The sequence below is a fragment of the Mauremys reevesii genome, linkage group 7 (assembly GCF_016161935.1).
Source record: "Mauremys reevesii isolate NIE-2019 linkage group 7, ASM1616193v1, whole genome shotgun sequence".
Lineage (NCBI taxonomy): Eukaryota > Metazoa > Chordata > Testudines > Geoemydidae > Mauremys > Mauremys reevesii.
Genome location: NC_052629.1, coordinates 122,159,240 through 122,178,502, shown reverse-complemented (window position 1 = coordinate 122,178,502; position 19,263 = coordinate 122,159,240). Strand labels below are relative to the sequence as shown.

General features: G+C 43.3%; 1 protein-coding gene across 3 annotated transcripts in view; it reads left to right on the top strand.

The window, feature by feature from the left end:
* PTPRG (protein tyrosine phosphatase receptor type G) overlaps positions 1–19,263 on the top strand; it is a 575,819-nt gene that overhangs the window by 310,733 nt on the left and 245,823 nt on the right. For all 3 annotated transcript variants that reach the window (XM_039546377.1, XM_039546378.1, XM_039546376.1), the window contains exon 4: positions 5,335–5,483. In XM_039546377.1, coding sequence (XP_039402311.1) covers positions 5,335–5,483 — 149 coding nt within the window. The remainder of the gene's footprint in view (positions 1–5,334; positions 5,484–19,263) is intronic.

The window sequence follows — 19,263 nt, the reverse complement described above, 5'->3', positions numbered from 1 at the left end:
GTGAGGTTCCAAGGCAAAGGCTCTTAGCCTAGACACACTAACTGCCAGGAAATGCCTGACTCAGACATTGGTTTTGCTGATACATTACTAAAATATTTCCCTTAAAAAAGGAAAAAAAATACTTTTTATGTACTGAAAAGTTACATTTGAAATGCATGTGGCTACAGTTGCTGTGTTAGCTTTGCAGTACTGGGTTTGCCCTAGCAGATAAAGAACAGTATGGTAACCCATAAGAGAGCAGGACTTCAGTGTGAATATGCACATCAATTCAGTTAAGGCCTTGTCTACCTTAGGAGGATTTAGGTATAGCTATACTGGCAAAACTCTGTAGTATGGATCAGTATAATAGTGTGTATCTGGAATCATTGAGGCTGGTTTCCCTGACTGGCATAAGCTATACTGGTATCAGCACAGTTATACCAATAGAACTGTTTTATGCTACAGCTTTTACTGAGATAGCTATGCTGCTAAAACCATGAAATGTAGACCAGGCTTAAGGCGGAATATTCTTAATGTATGTTCTGTTGTTCCTAGGTTTTCCAGGGGGAGCAGCACTTCCTACTATCACTTATAAATGTTGCTATTCTAACCCCTAGTCACTTAGAACTTGACAAATTTCTTCCCTTTTGGAATAGAACTTACCAAATATAACAGTAAGAAGGATGTTTTTCTTCATTAATTTTAACATGCGAGGGTCACCTTTTTGGCTGACACAGCATGGAATGAACCAGTAATTTCTGGCATTGAAATTACCAGCCGCTACGGCTTGAACCAAAGAGCTGGCTTTGGCAGCTGAATGTAGTAACAGACCCCTGTTTTCTGTGGATCAGGAGAGCGAAACTATGCAACGCATCCTAACCAGTGGGTTGCATGAGCAAAAACAATCCCTGGGTTTCAGAGCATCAGGGGAGTAGAAAAAATACATTTTCCTCTTCATGCAAAAATTCTGTTTTTGACTGTTCTGGTCACAAACTACCTTGAGAAAGAGAGTTGAAAATTGATGTGGAAATACCCTAATTGGGAGAACTGCCCTTCATGTTCCAGTGAAAATTGGTCAAATTAAACTGAGTAATAACCCACTGAAAACCATGCCTTATGTATGCACAGTACTGTTGGCATGCTCTTTCGGCCCTTCATAGCAGCGTTCAGCGAGAAGGTAGGAAGCACCAAGCATTCAGTGTGCAGCTAAGTTTGCTGTAGAGAGTAAGCAAATTCATAACACACCTTGCACGGTAAAAGCCACACATCTCCTAAGGCTTGCAGGTTAAAGGAGCCATCCTGTGAACTATTGAGAAGGGCATTTTGGTGATGTGTAAGTCCAATAACTCCACATTGGGGAATTCTGGTTTTTCTATCATCTTCTAGGGAATTCCATTTCAATGTTAGCATTTCCTAACTTTTGTCTCCTTTAAACATGCAACCTTAACATTCTCTTAATGTTGGCATTTTGATGAAATTGTATACAGTGTTCTGAGGTCCCTGCAATCTTTGTAAGAAAGGGTATGTGGCATACAGTTGTCAATCCAGACGTCTGCAGCCTTAGCTCTGCATTCCCTAGTATTTTTAAATCTAAGTCCGGATATTAGCAATACTGTACTTAGAAATAGGGTGGCCACTCATCCCCAGAATACTGGACATTCTGGTACATCCAGGAACAGTGTGGGCCCACCCCCAACCCGTCTGTATGATTTCCTCCCCCCCCCCACACACACACCTTCCCCCACATGACCTCAAATACATGAATGTGTGAAGTCACGCTGGCGGGAGTGGTGGGCAGCACAGTCTTCAAAATGGCATCCCCCATCTGTGATACTGGACAAAACCATATCTGGTTTTGTCTCCGTGTGGGACAGGGGACAAACCTTGAAAAACAGGACTGTTGGGCTTAAAGCCGGACGAATGGCCTGCCTACTTTGAAATGACTTTCGATGGGCTGATTTTTCTACTGTGTTCCCTGACTAAATCATTGTTTAAAAACAAAATGTCAAGAAGTCTTACACTGTGGTACTTGAATATTGGGTAATGCTAGAAACAGTTTACATAAAGAAAAATCTGTTGGCCATAACAGAGTGCTGCTGAGGCAGAGAGATGGTGGGGCGCACATGTCATATGACACAGGTAGTATGAAATACTGTAAAATGAGCAATTAGATGAACATTTCAGATTGTACGTCCTCCTAATTATCCTTTTAATTATTCATCTAAAACAAGTAAAATGACCCCTGACAGATCCATAAATGATTTAGATACTATCAAATATTTATAAGATGCAACTGAAATCCCCACTGTGCATTGTAACAGATGCACATGAATCTGCTTTCTCGGATTCCTCATCATGTACAATTTTATGTATGGGATTTATAACCGATTGAATGCAATCTGCAGTATTTTAAAAAGCAACTGAGATGTTTAAGGGAGGAAGAAAGGCGTGGCGCTTTCATTCACATCTTTGATTTAATGGGCATAATTTAGAATAAAGATGGAGGGCCAGATTTGGTGCAAATAGGCTGTAGGCGGCGAGCAGTGAATTCCCCGTGTTGCAGGTGAACTCCCTGCTTGTACCAATAGAGGCTGCAGCTAGGTCCTGCCCTCTATAGTTCTCCCAGCCACCTGGACAAATTGAGAGGCGTGTGTCAGGACAATAAGGAAGGGAGCTCCACTATATCAATGGTGCAACTTTAGAGCTGCTGCTGGGCTGCTGTAATTGCATCAGAGCTAGATCTGACACTGGAAATCAGGGAAGTGTTACTAGCTCTCTTGCATGCCTGCGCCTGCTCCTCTGCTGAACAGAGCTTCAGTACAGGAGAGATTCTAGCCTGTATGATTTTCATTTCATATTATTTCACAACTATCCTGTTTGTTTTTCAGCACTGAGTAAAACTTTTCCATTGGTACATAATAAACATGGATTTATATGATTATGTGACCTTTCATCTTGAGATTCTGAGCACAGTAGGTGGTGCTCCTTAGCTACTTTTAGGAGAACTACTTTGGGATAAAAACTATTAAATAGATTAACAATAAAAGGGATTTTTTTAAATTTAGCAGGGGTTTTGTAAGGGGGATTTTTGTAAGAAGCCTTCGTTTGGTCTCCTGTCTCCTAAAAGTGGGAGGAGTAGAAATGAAAGACGATCTTGTAGTTAAAACAACAGACTTGGGTTTGGGAGACCTGGGGTTAATTCTCAGTTCTCCAGACTTCTTCTGGGAACTTGGGCCAGTCACTTAATCTTTCTCGGTGTCAGTTCCCCAACTGTAAAATGGACATAATAATGCTTCCTATCTCCAACCTCTGGTCTGCTTTCATTACAAGTTCGTCATGGTAGGGACTAAGTGTACATGCAGTGCCTAGCACAATGGGACCCTGCTCTCTGTTTGGGCCTCTGACTGCTACGTCAAAGACAAATGCATTTGGAAATTAAGCATTTAGCCCTTACTTTAAATGGTACATTAATGGTGAGGACACATGTAACAGACATGAATTGCATTGCCTGAGGCACTACTGGGAGGTGCGCAGAAACTACAGAGAGGAGCACAGTGTAAGAACCAATAAAGAATTAAATAGGAGAGGCGTTAAGGAAAGTGAATGTAAAGGGGGGAGATGGAAGTGTGGAGGGGCCAAATTTAATTCATCTGAGGGTCTGTCTACACAGCAAAAGCTGTGCACAGTCTAGCCTACTCGAACTATCTTGGATCCAGCTAGTACAGGTACCACTAGCAGTGAAGTCAGCACTGCAGGGGCTTTAGAGCAGGTTAACAAGCTGAGTACGTACCCAGGTTCTGTTGCGCTGTCTTCACTGCTGCTGTTACCCTCAAGTAGCTCGAGTAGGCTACTGCTCGTGCAGAGCTTTTGTTGTGTGTTGAGATAGGGGAGCGGAGTTTGAGGGAGGCTTGCAAAGGTTGTATCTGTCTGTCCTGCAAGGTTATGTTGTGTCTCAAGCACTCCTCCAGCAGATACACTCAGCTCCACGGTTGTGTTGGTTGCATACCTGGAAAGTGGAAAGTTCTGACGATCCTGCCTTTGAAGTCTAAAGAATGGCATTTCATGCAAAGCGCCCTTTGATAGTGCCAGGCAGACACCAGCATTTTATCTCTGCGCCTTAATGCGGCTAATTGCTTTTTAATGAAAGCAGACTCCCTGGCTAGAGAACTAAACTCTTAACACTGTGTCTCAGAAGGCAAGTTTGAAATAGGGTCCTCCTGCACCATGGTCCAGACCCAGCAAAGCCCTTAAGCATGCGCAAAACTTTGTTAGTAAATATGCCTATTGTCTGCAGTGAGATTACTCACATGCTTAAAGTTATACACATGATTAAGTTGTTTGCTTGTATAAAGCCCATAGATGGAAAATATAGGACCGAATCCTGTCCCTGATGCCTCTGTGTGACGAAGGCCATACTGCAGTGGGGAATCCCCTTCAGACTGGCAGCATAGTGCTAATCTCTTCTGGCTGCCCTAGAGCAGAATCATATGATTGGCAGGGATGAGACGGGTTTATTGGGATGAAGATACCTCCTCCCAGGACAAATTGGAGGAAGATGCCAGCTGCAAATATGTCCCACCTAGAAAATCTGTTTCCTCCATCCATGGGTCCTCCTCCTTCCATGGGTCCCATTTCTCCCCCTCTGGAAGCTCTGTAGGATTTCTGTTGTTCCACTGCTGCATTTACCCCTGGGCTCAGTGTGGGGAAAGAGGGGGTTGGATTACTTATGGATGGCAAGGAAGGAAGATCCTTGTTCACATGACAGCTTTGCTTCCCCATCAGTCCATTTGTGTAAGTCCCACTGGTGGAGTGGGAAAGGAGCCCCTCCTCACTCATCAGAAATGGTCTGGTGGAGCAGAGCTGCCTTACACAGAGTTGACTGAGGCGTGGGGAGTCTGACAGCTGTGTGAAGCGTACGGTAGTAATTGTTTTGCCAGCAGAGACAAGAAGGTTCCTCTTTGGCTCATGTTTTTGATGGCATCATAGAGTCATAGAACTACAGGGCTAGAAGGGACCACAAGTGTCATCTAGTCTAACCCCCTGCCAAGATGCCATCCAACACAGATGGCTATCCAGCCTCCTTTTGAAAACTGCCATTGTCCAATTGTTCTTATAATTAGGAAGTTTTTCTGGAGATTATGGAGAAACTTTGGTAATCTCCCATTGTTTCCATGGAATCGAGCTCTCTCTAATTCACTTGTATTGCTCGTATTAGTGCTTTTCCTATTCTCCTGGACTTGTATATGGTTAGAAAAAGAAAACCATTGTAACCAGCAACTGTGCATCAATCATCATAAACACTATAGCAAAAATAAACTCAAAATCTTTGTCCCTCTCTTTGTCTTGTGTGTGCAGTCGCTATCCTTCTGAAGGACGATTATTTCATCAGCGGTGCTGGGCTGCCGGGTAGATTCAAAGCAGAAAAAGTGGAATTTCATTGGGGTCAGAGCAATGGATCCGCTGGCTCTGAGCACAGCATCAACGGCAAGAGATTCCCCGTTGAGGTGAGTGGAAAGAAAACATGTTTATGTCCTTGCAGAAAAATGGATTGCAGTCATGTGAGATGCATCAGGAGCACTGCAATGTTCCATCCACTGACATATCAGTTTTCAGGTCCTTCATGGCTGATTGCCTATCATCTCGCATGTGCTGCTGAGGTGTCAGCTCCCCCCCGCTGCTCTGCTAAAGGTGCCAGCCCTCATCACCCACTTGTTATTTTCAAACAAGCACCTTTGTGCTTTCTCCCACACCATTTTTTAGGCATGAGAGGAGCTCCTTGTAAACATCTGCAAAGCCACCTCATTGTACTCCTTCAAATTCTCCTTACAACTCTCCTCTGCCATGATGCCTACAAAAAACAATGGTTACGCAGCTGGCATGCTGGCACTGCTGCCCGTCATCAATATTGTTTTTTTGTTTCGCCATGTTCCCGTCTCTCTGTATCCACTTATCTCCTGCCTCATACTTACATTGTGAGCTCTTCAGGGCAGGCACTGTCTTTTGGTTTTGTTTGAATAATAAATGTCATTTATTTACCTTGTCACTCAACTTTGCTGATAGTTTGCAGTATGGACTGAAGGTTTTCTACCGCGACATATAATGAATGATCTCAGATGGAAGGCACTACATACAAGCCATTGTATTGGATAAACTCTTTGTTGCAGTATACGTTATAGACGTGTAACGTGGCCGTGAATCTTGTCTGCAAACAATGTACTCATGCTGAAGGTTTGTGTGTAGACAGGAAAGGCCTTGCACATGAGGCATTGGGCTTAAATTTTAGGAGACCTTGGCTCCATTCCCAGGCTCCTCCTGTGTGATTTGGGGGAGAGTTTTGGAAACGCACACGTTTGTGCCTCTGACAGTCTCCTCTTGAATCTTTCTACCTCAGTTCCCCATCTGGAGAATATGGATAGAAGTCCTTCTTTTCTCCCACCTTTTGTCTGTCTTGCCTATGGAGGCTGTAAGCTCTTTGAGAAAGGGATTGTCTTTTACTATGTGTTTTGACAGCATTTAGCATGATAGGGACTCGATCTCTGTTGCAGCCTCTAGGCGCTCATGCAATGAGGATAGTGAACTAACAACACACACATTTCAACCCATGTTGCCATCTCTCTCTCATTTGGCAATGCTGGTATTCGCAAAGAGGAGAGTGGTTTTTATTGGGGAAGAAAGAACACATGTAAAGCTCTGGTGCCAGGCTACTCGCCTTTTGAAGTTGTGATAGGACACTGCAACCCTTTCTTTGTGTCAGGTGTTGTAATTCCTTTCCCCATGCTGTCAACGTTATTTCACACTCATTTGAAGAATGAAAGGTTATTTTGCCTTGAAAGAAGCAATATATAGAAAATAATTTCCTTTTCTTTTAAATAGAAAAGTATATTCCTGGTTTCTTTTTGCATTGGTTAGAATACTCATTTATTCCGCTTTAAAAACAAAAAACCCTACTTACATCTTTAAGGTGTCTGTTCACACATCAGGAATACTCGAGTTAGAATGTGTATGCAGGATTGAGCCCTCATGGCCTAAACCTGAGAGCTTCTGCATTTAGGTTGTGCTTATGTCTGAATGTTTGCCCAAAAGCAGTCTGTTTTTTTTTTCAAAATGGTTTAATTTTAGGGCCGGTGGTTTATTGCAATTAAAATCTGATTTAAAAAACAGGCTTTATTCAGTGTTACAACATGGACTTACAAATTCCTGCTCTTTTTAGACTGCATTGTACTAGCACAGAACCCACACTTCCGCCTTTGGTATCTCTTGAAAGGAAACAAATTTAAAAAGTTGGGGTCTGATCTGTTGGGATTGTGCTTGAGCCCCTTTTGCAAATGCTCTCTGCACACATTGGCTACAATGCTCCTTCATTGTAACATCAGCCAAAGAGGCCCCATTGATTTTAATGGGAGCTCACAGTGCTCAGGAGCGTTCAAGTTTGGCTCCGAGGGCTCAATCCTGCATGTCCATTCTAACGCGAGTATTCCTAATGTGTGTGTAGGCACTTTGAAAAAGGACCTAGGTAAGTTTTTACGAGATGGAACCATTTTTGTGTAATTCTAATTGCAGTTCAGCCTGCAAGTGCCTCCTGCAACTCCGACTGCCTTATGCTTGGAGTTTCTTGCCAGAAATACTGTGCTGTGCTCTAGAGGTAGTATTTCTAGGAAAGTTGTGAAAAAGTGGAAGAAAATCATACACTGATCTTAGCCCCTAGACGCAGGTCAGTTATCTGTGGACTATTCAGGGGCACTTTGTATTCCAAGGCCTGGTCTTCACTGTGGGGGGTGGAGATAGATCTAAGATACGCAACTTCAGCTATGAGAATAGCATAGCTGAAGTCAACGCATCTGAGGTCAACTTAGAATCACTTACTTCATTTCCTCGCGCCGCAGGATCGATGGACGCCGCTCCCCCGTCGACTCCGCTTCCACCTCTCACCATGGTGGAGTTCCGGAGTCGACGGCAGAGTGATTGGGGATCGATTTATCCACATCTAACTAGACGTGATAAATCAATCCCCGATAGATCAATCACTACCCGTCAATCCAGCAGGTAGTGTAGACGTACCCCAAGTCTGGCATAGTTCTAATGTCAAAGCAGTTGAAAGCAAGTGATCTCTGAACCTAATTGGAAAACCAGATGTGGACTGTACAAAGTCCATTAGTTCCAGAGCACATCCTATGGGAATGCAGATGAATCGGCTTCAGCCATAGACTTTGCTCTGCAAACATGAAGTTCAGGTGCACATTCCTCTAGAAAACAAACTACTTGCTCTTAGTCTTTTTGTTGAGGAGGATGCACTGATTGCAGAAACTAATTAGAAATGTCAGATATAATGCAGAGCCTTATTGTTCGACCATGTTGTTTGTTTTTTATTATTACAACTAATGTGTCAGATGGTGAGGCTGTCTATGTTAATTGGTTTCCTTCATTGAAGCCCATCTGGATCACATTTTTTTGTGATTTATATGTTAAATTAGCTGGTAGGATATATGAGAATGTCCTTTTATTTCATACTTTAAAGGCAGATCAAATCAAAGGCATCTTATCTTTCAGTACTTTTATTTATACAGAGCGTAATTGTTATCTGTTTTCAATACATAACATATATAAAAACATTTTTAAATGGTTGGTTTCATGATGTGGTCTTGACTAGCTATCTAGTTCTTAGCTTTTCTTTGCAGACATTATAGCATTCCTTACCTACCCAGCGGAAGGAGAGGGGCGGGGCCTCAGGCAGAGCGGGAGGGGCTGAGGGCTAGCTTCCCTCAATGGCGTGTTCACCCACCACCGACGGGGAAATGCTAGTATTGTGGTGATGCTAGTTGGCACTGTGTATTGCAGTGATCGCTTCTCTCACACTCCATGTTAGAGCCTGTGTCTGAGCAGGGTCGCTCACCAGTGCTGTGATGCTGAGGATTAAAGCAGTGCTCTTCGTGGTGTCAATAATCCTAAAGAGAAGGATGTGGGCTCTAGACCTGCTGGGAGAAAATCTCTTTGTTTCCTTGAAAGTTTTTAATGTGTTCTCCTCATTTTAATGAGTTGCTGACATGTTTGTGTGCGTGCCTGTTCTATTCTAATTACTTCATTTTTTCTGGAGAGCCAAAGCTGAGTAGATCTGTGTACAAACGCCAGAAGCCATTAAACTGTGAAGTGACAACATTAAAATAGAAAAATAGAAAATAAAATAGAAGCTTCCCTCAGGCCAGCTTAGAATGCAGGTCTTCCCCATTAGAGCCACTAGTGATAGCAGCAGAACTTTAATCCTCCTGCACCACTGCATAGCCTGGCCTCTGCAGAGGTTCTGACACGGAGGTCAGACTGTCTTTCGTACCTGCTAATATGGTGGAAGCACAGGTTTATAGCATCTCAGGCAGGCTAACAATAGACATGGTAGTGCTGTGCTGGCAGCATTCAGCACCTCTGTCTTAGCATGACTTGGACTTTTTCAGTTGCTTCCTATTCATTTTTATGCAAAATGCTGATTATTTCTGTGAAGAGCAGAAATCAGAAGAGTGATTTTAATCATGACTGTGTTAATTTGATATGAGCTTCAGCTGTTTATGAGCTTTCTTTTTAATGGCTCTAATTGTCAGTTATAATGTGAATGCCATTATACAGTAATATACAGTAATTTATTTAGTAAATGAGAATCTTATTCCAAGGACCATACTGCAATATGCCATAGAGACCTAATCCCGTTAATCTTACATGAGCAAACTTGTACTATCTGGCACCCCAAGCTGTCTTCTAAAGGTATTTAGCACATGGAGGTTTCTGCATGTGCCTTTTTGGAGATCTCTTTTTCTTTGAATTGACAAAGCTGAAGAGAGGGGTTAAAAAACTTGTTCCCTTTCTAATTGGTTAACCAGATTCTCATGGAAGGCTTCTACATGATGGTGATTGACCCATTTCTCTAAATTATCATCATAAACAATCATTTGCATGAGCAGTTCTTACTCTTCCTTAAATACACTTCTGGGAACATTTTCCAGGGTTGACTATTAGCCTTTGTGTTGTTCCTCTAACTCCCTATTTGTCCTCTCATAAGAACGGCGATACAGGGTCAGACCAAAGGTCCATCTAGCCCAGTATCCTGTCTTCTGATAGTGGCCAATGCCAGGTGCCTCAGAGGGAATGAACAGAACAGGTTATCATCAAGTGATCCATCCCCTGTCGCCCATTCCCAGCTTCTGGCAAACAGAGGCTAGAGACACCATCCCTGCCCATCCTGGCTAATAGCCATTGATGGATCTATCCTCCATGAACTTATATAGTTCATTTTTGAACACTGTTATAGTCTTGGCCTTCACAACATCCTCTGGCAAGGAATTCCACAGGTTGACTGTGCATTTTGTGAAGAAATACTTCCTTTTGTTTGTTTGAAACCTGCTTCCTACTCCCTTTGGGGTAGTTCCCTTTGCCCAAGATTATACTAGTAAGACTAACTCCATTGTTGCCCAGATCTGGAGATGGTTGCTCAAATATGAATGGGAATTCTCTCCCATAAATACATCACATTGTGCTACCAATATCATATGACCGTGTGATGGAGTGTACCAGAACCTCTGAGTCCCCCTGCTGGAGGCCTCATAGCCCTGCCACAAAAAAGGGCAGTGGAGAGGGCCCTCCAAGCTGCTGTATGGGGCACAGCCAATCAGGGCCCAGCAGCCTAGTATAAGAAGAGCTGCAGGGCCAGCCAGAGGCCGTTCCATTCCTTGCTGGAGCTGTAGGAGTGTGGATGGTGTTTGGCTGGCTCACGGAGCTACAGAAACCCGGACAGGGCAGCACTGCCAGAATCCAGGGAGAGCTGTTTGCTGGGACTCCATCAGGACAAGGTCCTGAGGTAAGGGTGAAGACAGCGTGGGGCTGCAGAGAAGTGGCCCAAAGAATTAGAGAAGTTGTGTGACATAATTAAAGGGACATGGCGGATGGCTGCTATCTACAGGGTCCCTAGGCTGGAACCTGGAGTAATGCGGGGGCCCGGGTCCCCCCACCTCCAATTAGCCACTGGGGGGAAGTGGCCTGGATACTGAGGCACCTCGGAGAGGGAACTGAACTATGGTGGCCCAGCTGGAGAACTGTAGCCAGGAAGCACCATATGGGAAAAGACATTGTCTCCAGGGAAGGAGCCCTGGGACACTGCTCTATCCCAGAGCAGGGACAAACTGAGAGAGGTGCGCACACTCAGCCAAGGGGGTGCTCATGAGAGATGAGTGCACCCAGTCACAGACCCATTAGCATCACGTGACCCTATTGTTTCATATTGCTACTTTTGTGTCCCTGATATAGAAGAAATGTGTGTGATTCAATACAATGAAGCTCTTTCTAGAGGAAATAAATTGAGATTTAGTATTTTTGTCTGCCTTTACCCCCAGTATTAATACCATTTGCCACCCCTAGGGCCGTATAATATAGCTAGTTTTTCACTAGTGTTTTGGGCAAGCCTTTTAACATTTGTGTACTTTGCGGGTTTATGCAAAGAAGAGTCCACTTGGAGTCCACTGTTAGAACTCCCATGCTGCTTTACCATACAATAGTTGGGTTTGTTACTGCTGGCATGCTGCACCTTAGAGAATAATGTCGTTGCTAAGGTACTGCCGTTGGCTTTAAGCAGCAGTAAAGTTTTCTAGTGAGAAGGGTAGACAGGAGTGGTTCTGTTTTCATTATATTTCGTTTGGTGGTTGCTCTTGAAATTTCCTTGCCTCCATCTGGCAGAATGTAGAAAAGTACAAATCAGTAAATGACGGAGGGAATTTAAAGAGACCATTGGGAATATCTCACAGCAGGAGGCTTCAAGCAGATGAAGAATTTTTGCTTAGCATTCTCTTTGAAGACCCAATCTTGTAGTCATATGGAGGTACTTAGAGCTCCCATTGACTCCAGTGGGAGAGCTACAAAGTTGACTTTGGGAGTGAGGATCTGGCCCTAAGTTAGGGTTGCCAACCATCCAGGATTGCCCTGGAGTCTCCATGATTTACAGATTAATCTTTAATGAGAGATTATGTCATGGGATGAAACCTCCAGGAAGACCTCCAACCAAAATTGGCATCCCTACCCTAAGTCCAGTGTTGTCTAGTGGACTTTTGTATGTTGGAGGAAATTTCACTGGTGTGATTTCCATCTGTTCTTGTGTCCATGACCTACTCAGTCAGGCAAGGAAGGGATGGCTCAAGTATTTTTTAGACTAATTATTCTTTTTAGCAAACTCCCATTTTGCAGGCAGTTTTGTTGCAAGCCTCAGCTACTGCTTTTCCCACAATGCCCTGACACCCTAGATGACAGAGGTCATCAGAAAGAAGGAGGAAAGCCAGAAGCTACCCTCTCTTCTCCATTCCCCTCCAGACTTTGCACCTCTTCCCCCTCCTCCACTTGAAATGGTATTTTGGGTTTGTCATCGCAGGAGTTCAGCTCAGTCTAATTTTAAGGAGTAAATATTGATCTATGTATTGAGTACATGATTGCCTTGGTTTACCCTGTGTTAAGCTGCCAGGCCCATGTTCAACTGAAGCAAAGCCTCGTGTAACTGTCTACTTCGGTTTTTCTTTTCCGTGGCATCACTGGTGCACTTTCCCCTTGTGATTGCCTTTAGTGCTTCCCATATAGTGGCAGGGGAATTGGTTGAGTCTTTAATTAATGACTTTATTGCAATAAAGGTTCCATTTTAGTGCGGAATGCTTCATCTTCTCGTAGTGAAATATTTAATCTCCATCTGGCTGATCTTTTCTGTGAATGCCCTGTGATAATTAAGAGGAAACATGAGAGGATGGTCTGAAATTAAAATGTGGTTGGTGGAGGTGTTAATGTATCGTGGGACTGTTCATGCAGAGACCAACACAACATTTAAGGAAGGAGAAGCAGTCTGTTTTTATGATGTCTTGCTGTCTGATGAACCCAAGTAACTTCCAGTAGCTCACAGATGACAGGGTGCCTGCAGAGTTTTGTTTCAAAGGAGCCACTTAGTGACTAGACACAGATACAGTGTTTGATGGGAATATCCTGCTTTCCCCTAAGGATTTTCTGTGGCTTGTTGTGAATCAGTAGCACTGCACTGCAATTGCAATATGTTAATGATGGGCTAAGAGTTATACCTTCCCTCGACATAAATCCCTAATTTTCTACATTTCTAATAGGAGTGTGGAAAGAGTGACAAGGAGAAGGAGGATCAGGTGGAGGGGAACATAAGAGATAAGAGGCTGACAGCCTGTTCCTGTTGTAAAGGGAAGTTATTTTGAGTAGGAGAAAAATCAGTACAAAGGTTGGAGAATTTGACAGCGTTTTAAGAGCTGTTTAAATGGAAGCTAGCAGATTCAATGGGACTGCTACTTGAAATGCTGGATTGTCAGGAGCCAGAAAAATGGAATGGGATAATCTCACTCTTACAGTGTGTTGGCTAGTTTCCTTATTTGCAAAGGACATCAGGATCTCTGTTGTGATGTTTTGGTGGCCAAACCCATGGTCAGTTTGCAGCAGTTCACAGTGGATATTGGACCCCTGGATGTAAAGAAAACCCACAAAGATTTATTGATGGCACAGACTCTCTCAAGCTTTTTTGTATCTTGATTTTCTGAATAGCTGATTATATAAGGGGGGTTGGGGAGGAAAGGGAATCATAGAAGTGTAGGACTGGATGGGACCCCGAGAGGTCATCTAGTCCAGTCCCCTGCACTCCTGGCAGGGCTACGTAATAACTACTAGAACATTCCTGACAGGTGTTTGTCTAACCTGCTCTTAAAACTTCCAATGATGGAGATTCCAGAACCTGCCTAGGCAATTTATTCCAGTGCTTAACCACTCTGACAGTTAGGAAGTTTTTCCTAATGTCCAACCTAAACGTCCCTGGCTGCAATTTAAGCACATTGCTTCTTGTCCTATCCTCAGAGGTTAACGAGAACAATTTTTCTCCCTCCTCCTTGTAACAATCTTTATCTCTCCTTAGTCTTTTCTTCTCCAGACTAAACAAACCCAGTTTTTTCAGTCTTTCCTCATAGGTCATGTTTTCTAGACCTTTCATCATTTTTGTTGCCCTTCTCTGAACTTTCTGCAATTTGTCCACATTTTTCCTGAAGGGTGGCACCCAGAACTGTACACAATACTCCAGTTGAGGCCTAATCAGCGTGGAGTAGAGCGGAAGAATTACTTCTCGTGTCTTGCTTACAACTCTCCTACCAATACATCCCAGAACGATGATTGCTTTTTTTGCAAAAGTGTTACCCTGTTGACTCATATTGAACTTGTGATCTACTATGACCCCCAGATCCCTTTCCGCAGTACTTCTTCCTAGGCAGTCATTTCCCATTTTGTATATATGCAACTGATTGTTCCTTCCTGAATTTCATCCTATTTACTTCAGACCATTTCTCCAGTTTGTCCAGATCAGTTTGAATTGTAATCCTATCCTCCAAAGCACTTACAACCCCTCCCAGCTTGGTATCATCCACAAACCTTATAAGTGTACTGTCTATGCCGTTATGTAAATCATTGATGAAGATATTGAACAGAACCAGAGCCCGAACTGATCCCTGTGGGACCCCACTCGTTATGCCCTTCCAGCATGACTGTGAACCACTGATAACTAATCCCTGGGAACAGTTTTTCAACCAGTTATGCACCCACCTTATAGTAGCTCCATCTAGGTTGTATTTCCCTAGTTTGTTTATGAGAAGGTCATGTGAGACTGTATGAAAAAGCCCATAGTAAGGGAGAGAGATTTCTCTAAGTCCGTATCTTCAGCATCCACCACAGTTCATCTTGGTGGGACTTGGAAAATGTAAGTGTTTGATAATAATGGGGAGGCCTTTCCTACTGACTTCACTTTCCAACCACGTTGTCTTTGATATGCTTAGTAGAAGATTTAAGGAGTCCAGTTGCTTTGCAGCAAGACTCTTCTGTGTTATGCTGGCCTCCTCCTCCTGTGGGGTGAATGGCTGCTGCAAGTGGGTTGTTCTGCTGCTACGGTATATAGCAACTGTTAAACCACAGGACTCAGCGATATGAGGCTGGGTCTCAGCCGGGCTCAAGTATCCTTTTGCTCAAAATGCAGTTCAGAGAGCACTGCCCACTCCTAGGACCTGCTGACTGGACCATTAGAAGATGCAAGTCAGGAGTATTTTTGAGAAGGAAGTCTCAGCTCTGTATTTTTTGCTCTCAGTGGAAGATATTCGGCCCATGGTCATTCCAGAATGGGCAGTTGGTAACTTTTAAATCGTTCAGTTTAAAATAAATCGGGGATTTTTGTCAGAAATGGACTTGAACAAAGCTGCCCTGAGCTTTTCTTTAATTCTGGAAGTGAGAACATTCCTGGGGTTTATGTAGAAGTGAGTTACAAACCAATGGAATGTATGCTGTCCAGGCTGCATATTGTACTGAGCATATTTACAATGGTAGTGTGACCATTGGTTCAGATGGCGGAGCTCTAGGTGCACACTTTTTGTGTTTGTGTAAGATGCTCATTGCAACAAGGCCATCTGGATATAAGAGCTATAGTTCATTTGTTAAAAAGATGAGGGATTTGTTAAATATTCAAAAGCAGCAAAGAGTCCTGTGGCACCTTATAGACTAACAGACATATTGGAGCATGAGCTTTCGTGGGTGAATACCCACTTCGTCGGATGCAAATATTCAACACTGCTCACTTCCATTAAAGAAGTCTGAGACTCCTGGGATTTCAAGTAGTTCATACTTGTGGAATTGTTCCCTCCTGAGTTGTAATGGCACTTGGAGACTTCTGTGGAGGGCACTTTAGAAATACCACAGACAGACTGACAACCCTGGACAGGAATGAGAAAGTGATGCACAAATGTGTTAAGAAGCAGTGGCGTGTCCCTCTCACACAAAACATGTAGCAAGGCTAATGGGCTTGCCAGTGGCTCATTTAAAAATATTTCCAATAGAAACAGTTCTATTAGGGCTTCAAAGGATTGAGAGTCTATGGCAAATTTACCAGAACATGTTTGGATTTTATGAGACAGAGGGGAAATGTGATGCTAAGAAAAGCCTCAGTTCCCTTTTGGCATTCTTGGTTTGATAATGCTGGAACAGATGCTCCCAAGTCAGAAGAAGCCACAGGCATCCTCATAAAAACGAATGGCCTTTGGAATGTAGCAAACCGTACAGACAAACTACCCAAGTAAAAACAAATTGGAGCAAGTCAGAGTCAGCTGAGGAGCACTGAGTCATCTGCAAGGGAGAATGAGTTCTCATTTACAAATACTGACAAACAACAAGAGTCCGATCCTGCCAACCATAAAATGTTGATGTGGTTACTAGAAGTACAGTCTCTCAGGCTCTCAGTCTAAAATAGTGGATGCCTTGCCCAGTGGTAAGAGCCTTGGGAGGAAATGATGTTAGATAAGAGGGATTTTGAGATGTCATAAAGGTTTTGGGGCTGGTTGATTTTACAGTTCCCCATGGGCTCTCTGCAGAGATATTGGGAACAGCGAGAGAGCTGTTAGTGGAGGACGCTGTCCAAAATCCAGATGACTCCATGATCGCTATCAAGGAATCAGCAAAGAATGAGGAGTTTCAGACACTGGTTATTGTATGGATGGGAGGATGGAAGTTTTCAACAAATTGTAGGCAAAATGAAGGACTGAAAATGCCATTTTGAATGTTAAATCCAACAAGAGATTATTTATTAGCCTGTAAAGTTAGTGAAAGCAAGGCAGTGCTTACAATTAGGATGTACTGTGCACTTCCACCTTCTCATCCACGTTGCCAGAAATGACTCAAACTAAAGGCTCGTCTACACTTGAAAGGCTTGGCCATTACAGTACATGGATATGACTATTCTGGTAGAACCATCCCGTGGAGATATAGCTGATATTCGCATAAGGAGATCTTTTACTGATATAATTAAACCACCTCCCTGAATGACATAAACTATACTGGCGAAAGGACTCCTGCCAATATAGCTGCATCCACATTGGGTGTTTTGCTGTGTCGGTTTGGGGGTGGATTTTTTCACACCTTTGACGTAGCTATGCCAACAAAACTTTGTAGTGCACACCTGGCCCAGAGAACACTGGGCCATTCTGTATTCGGTTATACCTTCAGCCAGACTGACGTCAGTGTATCCAAGGTATCATCAGAATCTATCCAACCTCATTGCCTTAAATGGGCATCACCAAAAGTAGCATTTGCTCATAGTGTTTGTCATCTCTTCAAGAACTACAAGAAACAAAATACAAGATGACTTTCTGGAAGTAGATGAATTGTCTTATGATAATGAATGGTGAAATGTGAAGAGTTCAGGCTGGAAAATGAACACCAGCTTTTGGTACGTACCTTGGCCTTCAAGGTGGCCCAGTTTTTGTGGGAGAGGGAATGTGTTGAAGTATGGCGGGAAAGGAATTCAAACTGTTATAAATTTCTACTTTGTGCAAGAGGTAAAATACAAATTGATTGGTTGGGCTCAGAGGTTTATGTGCCATCCTGCCTGAAAACAGGCGGCAGAAAGATTTTAAAGACAAATTAATTTTAAGGGAAAGAAAATGAATCCTGGAATGTGTAGGTTCTCCAGGTCCTAGAACATCTTCGAGATGAACAGACTCATGGGTTAATTCTCCAGTTGGCTGGAATTTTCAACAGACAAAATTGTCAATCACAGGAACTAAGCAGGTTCATGTTGTTGGGAAAGCTGCAGTCCATTCTATTTCCTGGCAATCTCATCCTGCAGCCTCCAGAGCGCTTTCTTCCTGAGCCAGAGCGTAGGAAAACTGAACAATTCCTTTCATTTTAGCCCTTCTCATGGCTTTAAGGCTTTCTTAGAAGTTTTGGATCCTCCCCGCCCAGCCCCACACATACACACTGCCTCAGGCCCCAAAATGGCAGAGAAAAGCTCCAAAAAGAAGGGGAAAGCTAGAAGCATCTCTTCTGCTTAGTTATCCTCTAGTAGCCTTGCTTCAAGGGGGAATTTTGCCTCACCTGCTGCTGCCTCACCTGCTGATGATCTCTCCCCATGTAAGATCCTCCACTGCCAGACAGTCCCTACTAACAGCTCATTTACCACCTCACAGGAAGAGCCTTCCCCAAGAATTAGTGGCGTCCACCTGATTGACATAGCTATTCTTGTGTTGGCAAACACCGAGAGCTACCATAAAACCCTATAAGAAAAATAAATGTCATTACACCTGTCAAGGTTTCCTCCCCCACTCTGTACAAATGTGGGTACCTGCATGGACCCTTCTAAGCTTAATTCCCAGCTTAGACCTGGTAACACCGCCACCAACCAGAAGTAGTGTCTGGTACACTCTCTGTCCCCCCAAAACCTTCCCTGGGGAACACAGACCCAAATCCCTTAGATCTTAACACAAGGAGAAATTAACCATTCCCCCCTCCTTTTCCCTCCAGACTTTCCCCTCCCTGGGTTGCCTTGAGAGGCTTCACACAGATCCAACTCCTTGGATCTTAAAACAAAGAGGAATTAACCATCCCCCCTCCTTTTTCCCCCCACCAATCCCTGGTGAGTCCAGACCCACTTCCCTGGATCTTAAAACAAAGAAAAATCAATCAGGTTCTTAAAAAGAAAGCTTTTAATTAAAGAAAAAAAAGAAAAGGTAAAAATTATCTCTGTAAAATCAGGATGGAAAATGTTAACAGGGTACTTAAATTTATATAGCCAGAGAAATCTCCTCTAGCCTCAGGTTCAAAGTTACAGCAAACAGAGGTAAAAATCCTTCCAGCAAAAGAAACATTTACAGGTTGAGAAAACAAACATAAGACTAACACGCCTTCCTGACTAGGTACTTACAAATGTGAAACATGAGACTGATTCAGAAAGATTTGGAGAGCCTGGATTGACGTCTGGTCCCTCTCAGTCCCGAGAACGAACAACCCCCAAAACAAAGAACACAAACAAAGACTTCCCTCCAACAAGATTTGAAAGTATCTTGTCCCTTCATTGGTCCTCTGGTCAGGTGTCAGCCAGGTTTACTGAGCTTCTTAACCCTTTACAGGTAAAAGAGACATTAACCCTTAACTATCTTTTTATGACAACACCCAGTGTAGAACTGGCGATTTCAGAGGGCAGTGAGGTTTTAACATATCCAAGCAGTTAGGAAAAATGTAAATTGTGTATTAAAAGCCCTTGTTTCCAAACAAGAAGCCTTAAATCTCTCTGCTGTAAATAACCATATGTAGCTCCTATTAACGGTTACAATTACACGCACTTGTCATCAGCAGCCTAGTCACTAAGGATATGTCTGCACTGCAGTGAGTCACCCATGGCCAGATCAAGCTCGCAGGGCTCAGGGTGCGGAGTGTTTGATTGCAGTGTAGCTGCTCGGGTTCAGG